Source organism: Eufriesea mexicana, unplaced genomic scaffold, assembly GCF_001483705.2.
Source record: "Eufriesea mexicana isolate 0111107269 unplaced genomic scaffold, ASM148370v2 scaffold7107, whole genome shotgun sequence".
Taxonomy (NCBI): domain Eukaryota; kingdom Metazoa; phylum Arthropoda; class Insecta; order Hymenoptera; family Apidae; genus Eufriesea; species Eufriesea mexicana.
This window is the reverse complement of record NW_016914943.1, coordinates 178,805-187,752: the sequence shown is the minus strand read 5'-3', so window position 1 is coordinate 187,752 and position 8,948 is coordinate 178,805. Positions and strand designations below refer to the sequence as shown.

The following is an 8,948-nucleotide window of genomic DNA, read 5'->3' as shown; positions in this document are numbered from 1 at the left end:
TAAAAATTCATTTTAAATTTAACGATAGGTTTTAACAAAATTAAAAATTCTAATTAAGAATTTGTATTAAATTTCAAACTAGTGAAGTCAGAATATATAGTGTTCAAATTTCTTTCATAACTGCAGTATGTAACTCCGTCCATTTCCTAACCTTTACCAAATTGATAATAAAATGGATACAAAATCATAAAAATCAAATGCATATTTTTAAGTCTTGAAACGTACAAAATTGTAACTTATATTCAATTCCATAATGTTATGTGTTAATGATACTGCACCAGCAACTAAATGGATAAAATCATGCCGCCGAATGCCATGGGTACTTTTTACAATTAATACTATTTTTATATTTAATTATGTTATTATGTTCATGGATAAATATAATTGATTTATTATTCAATGAATAGATGATACATCTTGAAGATCAATATATAACAGATGATCAAGGAAAAGCAGCATATCAAAATACACGTCTTGAACACAATATACAACTTGATATTAATTCCAGTCCTAAATTACCAAGGCTTACACGAATTATGATTACATTGGGTAAGTATGCAATTGTTTCATTTTTATTTGTTAATAAAAATAAGTTACAATAAGAAATGATTACAAAGTAATTCTAAGATATTCGTTTAAATTTTAGTCAGATGTTTTTTTGAATAAGAAAGTTACATTTTTTTAAATCCAGTTATCTAGAATTATGTTTGTAGTGAATAACATTGATTTGTAAAACAAACTCCTTTTTTATCAATTATTATTATTCACTCATTTATAATAAATATTGTAATATTTTTATTTTTGTATATTATTTCTTCATGGTATTAAAATACACGTTTGAGTGATCACAAGTTATTCTTCAATTTACACTATGTACTTTTTCGAAATGTTAACACAGAGGAGGCTATTAATTGAAAGCAGATCCCGATGTTATCTACGATCTGTATAGAGGATATAGATAATTAAAATACGAATAATCAAAATAAAAATAGGAAGGATTTTGTATCTTCTCTTTAATGTTATAATCAAATTTCCTTCATTAAATTTTTCAAATTAATGTATTATCGTGTAATATTCTGTATAATTGGTATAGGAAGAAGAAATTCTCACCCTGATGCAGTCGTTAATATGATGATGGCTGGTGCAAATATAGTTCGTTTGAATATGTCTCATGAAACGGAGAAATGGCATGCAATCACTGTACAATCTATTAGAGAAGCGGGAAATAAGATGTATGAATTCACGAGCGAGGTTTATCCATTAGGAGTTGCAATGAATCTCCGAGGTCCCGAGATAAGAACTGGTTCATTCCATAGTGATGAGACGAGTATAGTACGACTATTATTTGAAATTTCATAAATTAATATTGGTTCTAGTGACGAAAAATTAAATATATTTATCTTATAATATTATCTCCTTTAATTTGCATTACATATTTTATTTTTTTTATTTCATATTTTTATATTTTTGTATACCGTGTATTTATATTTACAGGGTTACGCTAAATTAAAGGAAGGTAACATGGCAAAATTGGTAACAGACGATATGACAAAACGTGCAGGGAATGCCAAATGTTTCTGGATTTCTTACCGTGACTTACCTCGTGTATGTCGACCTGGGGATAGAATACTAATCGACCGAGGCGCTGCGTTATTACAAGTCGCTTGTATTCGTTAGTTACTTTTACCTTATATTGATAAATTGAGGACTAACAGAATATATACATTTTACATTTAATTATTTCTTTCTATTTAAGAGTTATGTTTATCACTGATCACAATATATAAAAATGAGTTTAAGAAAATGTTACCTCTACATGTATTTGTATAATTATTTATTTTATATAAAAATAATAAAAATTTATTTTACACGATTATTAACGTCATTTAAACAAATGAGTTTTTTACATCTGATTAAATTTGTCATTTAAAAATTATTTTTTCTTATACTTTTCCTTTATATTTGAAGATTAGATTAGACACTTACTTGTGATTTGGGACATTATTAAATTATATATATTTATTAGTTCTAATCTGTGATGTGAACTATTGTTAATTGAAAAAATATATGTAAAATATTCATTCGGAAATATTTCACATGAAAGTTTAATTGAAAGTAATAATTATCATTTCTTTTTAAGTTAGCAAAAATTTAGGGTATGTTAAATTACCATTTTGGATACATGACGTGTTATCATTTGATAGCGTTAAGTTTATGCGGTTTTGAGGGCAGTATTACTTTTAAAATGTTAATGTTTTTTATATGCAGATTAATAAAACTAAATAAAAATGATTATGTATAAATTTTCTAAAGTCAAGAATATGATTGAAAATACGACAAAAAGTTTAGAATTGTGTGAATATCGATATTAATAAAAGTTATAATACTTTCAATACAGACGAGAAAGCTGTAACCTGTAAAGTTATCAAAGGTGGAATAGTAAGAGATGACAAATTGGTTCAATTACTAGATTCGGTAATTTCACTACCACAAATATCGGAAAAGGACACTAAACATCTCAAATTGGCTTCGATTTTGGAATGTGATTTTCTTATAATGAATCACACCCGTAACGAGAAGATGATCTACGGTATTAAAAGTCGCTTGAAACATATTGGTAGGTATGAATTATGCATTTTTCGAGTGATCTATAATTTGTGCATGTTCAGAATAACTGTAAAATTCTAATTATCGACGGTGGGATTTTGGGTCAACTGACATCTGTTGGTGGTCTTTGAAACTATCGATATCTAGATCGTATTTGAATTTCTTTTCTTTCTTTCCGAGACACAAGCATCTTAAATTAAAAGGCGGTAAAAGGACTCTCACGCCATTTTCCTTTATAATTTCATTTGTTAAATAAAAAGTACTACAAAAAATAATGTTTTCTTTTATTAATTATAACTTTATGAATTTTTTCAATAATTTTTTATAAATTTAAATAAAGGAAATAAATTATGTTTGTTAATAAATTATTTAATGATATCACTTATAGTTTATTTATTTATTTCAATAAATTCTTTATTTTTTTATTTCATATTTGAAGCTAGATTATTAATAATTCTTTTATTATTAATAAATTGTGGATTTAGAATAAATCGAATCTTGGCTAGATTTTATTTAATATTTTATACTTTAATTTTTTCTTTGTATTTATTAATAACTATTTTCAATTTATTAATAAAAAATAATTATTTAAATTTTAAATTAATAGAATTATATAATAATAATTCTATTTTTATATTTACTCCTACATTATTATCATTTTTAGTAAAAGTTCCTATACATTTATTACATTCATGATTTTTGATGCACATCATTTTTTGATATCCAAATAATGTCATTAATACATAACGAATGCACCGATCCGCTTTTTTAAAGGTGTTAGTCGAATTTGTGTCATGGCGAAAATTTCAACGCAGCAAGGTATAGAAAATTTTGACGAGATTTTGAATTCTGCTGATGGCATTCTACTTGACAGAAAGAGCGTTGAAGTAGACGTAGGAAGTGAAAAGCTGTTTTTAGTCGAGAAAGTAGTAATTGCGAAGTGTATTAAGGTTACTAAAATTATAATTTAACAAATTTATTAAATATCTATGTTAAATATTTAACGTAGATTTATTAATTCTATGCAATTCAATTATGTGATATGGCAGGAGTGATTAGTACTGTTTCGTTACGACTATAATAACGTAATTATAATAATGATCGAGTTATTAATATAAATATTACATAAGAAGTTCTAAAATATTTTTAAGACGTAAATATATTTTTATTTAATTAACAAATTTTATTTATTTAATATTTAATTACTTATTAAATATTTAGTTCAAATACATATTATGTGAGATTGGATGGTGAGAGACTGAGAGAGACGAAAGATAGCGTGCAAGTGGAAGTGGCGATAACAAAGGAAGGTGTAGGTTGGAGAGGGGGCATGCGTGCATGCGACACGTGGTGAGAACGAGGAGAACATGAATAGTGTTTAACGAGTGAAAAGAGTGTGACTATTCCTGTTTAATTTAATTAAACGTATTATCAGTAAACCTTGGCTTTGTCTTCTTATCCTTATACCCACAAACCTCTCACATATTAGTTCAATATGATATTTAAGTCAATTTCAAATTGATCATATTAGCCTGATATATCAGAAAATAAAAATTATACATATCAGAAAGAAATGATTTGAAAGAAGCTAGATAATAGTATAGATATTTTATTTTATTATTGATTTTCCAAATAAAATTTTTATTTTTAAGAATTTACTCAAAAGAGTTACAGTCCTTCAATTTAATGAAAAATTGAATAAACCTTTTCTGTATGTACAGGTAGATCTTACTTATAAGTAAGTTATGGTTACATAAAAAGATAAATGAATTGTCGACAATTAAGTTAATAATAATAATAATAATAATAATAACAACAACAATAATAGTAGTGGTAGTAGTAATATTAATAATAATAGTAGTAGTAATAATAATAATAGTAATAATAGTAATAATAACAATAGTAATAATTAGTTAATAATAAGTTAATAATTAATAATGAATAAAAAATAACATGAACTCATCTAAATTTTGTTTTTACCATTCTCTCAGATGGGAAAACCAATCGTACTTGGATTTCAAGTATGCAACAATGAAACTCCAGATATTGATATGAACTTAATTGCGAATGCTGTTTTAAACGGAGTTGACGCGATTTTCCTTAAAACTGGAAGTTTAAATATGAAAGAAAGTACTCAATTATTAAAAGACGTTGATAGAGTATGCAGAGAAGCTGAAAGCGCTCGATGGCAAAAGGAAATTTTTGACGAATTAAGCCATAAGGTAGTGCATCACGTTTCACGTTTATATTACTATAATCAAATTTTTTATAATATGAGATAATTAAAAAATCGTTTCTTTCTTTTAATCCTCGTAATACTACGACGAAGCTGCGTGTGTTAACGGCGTAACGAGGGCAAGAAACTTTAATTTTAAATTTTACTTTAAATCTTCCTTACAAATCTCGACTCTTCTTCTTTGATTTATTTTTATTTGTTATAGTATGAAATGTACCAAATGTTCACGATTGACATATAAAGAAATTGTAATAAAACATACTAATGTTGTATGTACCCAGTGCACGTAAATAACAAATATGTTTATAACATTTTACGTTTTTTAAACAAACTCTTCTCTTTCCCATATTATAAATATTATTAGATAATATGTTGCACCAAAAAGTTGGATGCAAAACCTACCCGGTGCGACTTGCCCCGTGGCTCATTTTACTTTTATACTTATACTGTACTTTTTTGATTATACATTACAGCTAATTTGCATTTATATATTCTTTTTATAAGGTCCCAATACCTTTAGACCCCTTACACGCGATCATCGTTGGTGCAGTAGAGACATCTTTAAAATCAAGCGCAGCTGCGATTATCGTAACTACCACTACTGGACGTAGCGCTGCTTTGTTATCCATGTATCGCCCTAGATGCCCGATTCTTGCAGTTACTCGTTATGGAGTAGTCGCAAGATGGTTGCAATTATATTGTGGTATTCACCCCCTTCATTACAGAGGTAAATGTATTTGTTATATATACCCGTTGGCCAATTATTTATTTATAGTAAACATTTATATTTACATATAGATACATTCTACTTAGTAAAATTATTAAAATATTTTGAATTAAAAAGGAAATAATAACAAATTTTTTTTAATTTATTAAAAAGCTTCTTAATAAAGAAATAATAAAAAATTTTTTAAAATTTATTATTACAAATGTTCTTAATACAAAAATAATACAAAATTTTTTTAATGATATAATTATTATAATAAATATTTGTTTTTATTTATTTTATTATAAAACATACATTATATATATTTTATTATATTTATTCTAATAATGTCAATTATTAATAGTATATATTTTAATTACTATAATAAATGATTATAAACGTGTAAATACTGATTAAAGTAAATTATAATATATAAATAAGTAATTATTTTAACTAATTATAATAAAAAATTATCTATCAAATTTAAAAAATAAATGACTTCGATAAAAATTATTATATTTTATTTAATTGTCAATACAGTGGATGCTGTGTCTGATTGGGCCCGAGACATACAAGCACGAATACAATCCGGTATTAATTCTTTTCGAAGAAAAGGATACATCAGGGTTGGTGATCCAGTCGTGGTGGTTAGTGGATGGCGTCAAGGAATTGGCTTCACAAATTGCGTGCGCATAATTTACGTATCACCTGGACACGTAGAGAACCAAATCGAGGATTTCGAGCCTTGCTGGTGAAACGTTCTTCCAACATACACGAGACAATAAATTATTAGAATAAATAATGTAACGATATGAATTAGGATATGCGACTAGAATATAGTTAAAACAATTAAGGAAACGTGATTAGCAAATGTAGTGTAAAAATTAGAAATTTTTAATTATGCCTTTAATAATTTCTCCTCCAACAAATTTTTAAATTGCACATAATTTAACATTACAATTTAACATTTATAATATTATTAAAATACACAGCTAGAAATTTCTGTATATGTATTTCTAATATTGATATTTTATTGAAATTATGAATTATTTGAAAAACAGTGTTACAATTATAATGTTTACTGCGTTTGTTATTGCAACGATTATATGATTTACAATAAAATGGAATTATTTATATATAGAAATTTTTCCTAATTTTTTTTTTTTTTGACACGAAGTCACTCAAATCTATGGTTCTTCAATGTCCAACTTTCATTTTTAATGTAATTTCAATCTAACATTATGTATATAGATTGAAAGTTACATTGTAACATAAACACTATACTCGTACACTATTCTCTTATATTATAATATACATGAAAAGAAATATATGAGTTCCATTTTGAAAAATGGTATTTAATATTTAATATTATTCAAATTTTCGAGGTTTATATGTAGAATTACGAATGTAATTGTAACCACAAAATTTCTATGAAACACTTACTTTCACTGTCTGATTTTTGTACTAATTTTAAGTTTATTTTCTTATAAAGTTCGTACTGTTACATGTTTTATATTTGAAATACTATTTGGTTTCTTTTATTTCAGGTGAAAAGCACTTCTTTATTCTACCAGTGTGTCTTTTAACAAATATTAATTTACTTTTCAAAATAGGGACCAACAGAGTGAAATTTGAAATAATTATTTGTATATAATGCTAAAAATATTTTCTGTTATATTTATGTATAGTGGAATATGTGAAATTATAGTTATTTAATATATTCCTTCCACGTTGTTAATGATTATTCCACTCTAATTACTGATTATTAAAATATAAGTATATAATTATATATATTGCTTCTTCTATTATGATTATAATATTAACAATTATAATTATTTAATATTTTTCTTCCACGTTATTAATGATTATTGAAATATAATTATACTTATGTTAACAAATTAGTATATAATTACATATATTTGAAAAAAGATATTAAAGTTTTGTTAATTAAATTTCTATTTGTGTTTTGTATTTCATACATATACATACACATGTCGCATACATAGATATTTTAAAACTTATCGAAAAGGTATAATATCTTCTTCAAATGGACACTTTTGTTTTCTTAAAACATTTGAGTAATATAATTAAAATAAAAATTTCTATAATTGCGTATTTATTTTATTTTGGTTAACAGACATTTTAATTAAAGATTGGATCGTATCTCTTTTCTATTAAATATGTCGAATATGCTTTACAATGAATTAGTATTATCGGAAAAATAGGCTTTTAATAATTGTACTTCGTTTTCAGAAAGAAGGTAACCCTCGATAAATTGCAATAATTCATAAGTTCTCGAAACAGATGTGAAATATCTAAATCAAATATTGCCATGAACTAATAGAAATCGTATCAAAGTATGACATACTGTACGATATTTGTATAAAATATCTATGTAGCATAAGAAATTAATTATGTGCTTACATTTGCATAGGAAATATGTCCAAATGGTAATAATTATTAATTCATGAGAAAAATATTCTCATATGGTTAAAAAATTGTAGAACATCAAATTAACCTAACTTAATCAAACCAATCCAAAACCTAATTTTACACCAACATCATAAAATATATTTTTGAATTTATATAAACTAACGATATTCTAAAATCACGTGAATTCTAATAACTACAAAATTATCGACTAAGAATCGCACAAAACATTTCTATTTTACATTATGTTAATTTTATGTGATTTGTATCGTCATAAAAGTATGTACTTATATATCTCATTGTCAGTCAAGATCAAAATTATTGAAATTTTCGTAGAAGTACGATTTCTACGTACATTTTATCTGAAATTGTTACAACCATTGCAGCCTCTTATCAGTTGACGATTAAATAGGTGTTACACATTGCAGTTACACGTTGCAAAGTTTCAGGGTGGTCTGATAAAACGTAGGGGTCGTGATTCGTGTTTGTATTGAATCACATTAAGCGTGTTATCACGCGTCTTTTGTGCTGCATGTTGAATGTTATCGATTACGAAAACGAATTGCAACCTACTATCAATATAATTTTGACTATTAGATAACGTGTCTCCATGTTTGTATAGGTACAATTGTATAACATATATAGCTGAAGTACCATTACATTCTGTATTAATTACAAATTTAATTATGAATTAAAACGATCAGTAATTCATTTTGATACGCAAAAATTTGTTTAATTATTTTGAAGTTACTATAATTATTACTTTATATCTTTCTTACTATACTATGTTTGATGTATCTTGTTCCATCATTATTTCACGGTTTTATCAGTAAATAAACTACATATAATATGATTATATTATATTATATAAATATATATATAAATTTATATTATGTTGTTATATCATGTAAAATGAATTAAATTACGTAATTTTATGTATAATGTTGTAATAAATTTATATACAGAGAT

General features: G+C 25.3%; 1 protein-coding gene across 1 annotated transcript; it reads left to right on the top strand.

The window, feature by feature from the left end:
• Positions 1-1,056: 1,056 nt before the first annotated feature.
• LOC108552559 (pyruvate kinase) lies at positions 1,057-6,304 on the top strand. The gene is made up of 7 exons (XM_017907171.1): positions 1,057-1,332; positions 1,495-1,672; positions 2,399-2,617; positions 3,382-3,557; positions 4,599-4,829; positions 5,348-5,570; positions 6,090-6,304. The coding sequence occupies exons 1-7, from the start codon at positions 1,057-1,059 to the stop codon at positions 6,302-6,304; spliced, it is 1,518 nt and encodes a 505-aa protein (XP_017762660.1).
• The last annotated feature ends 2,644 nt before the right edge of the window (positions 6,305-8,948 follow it).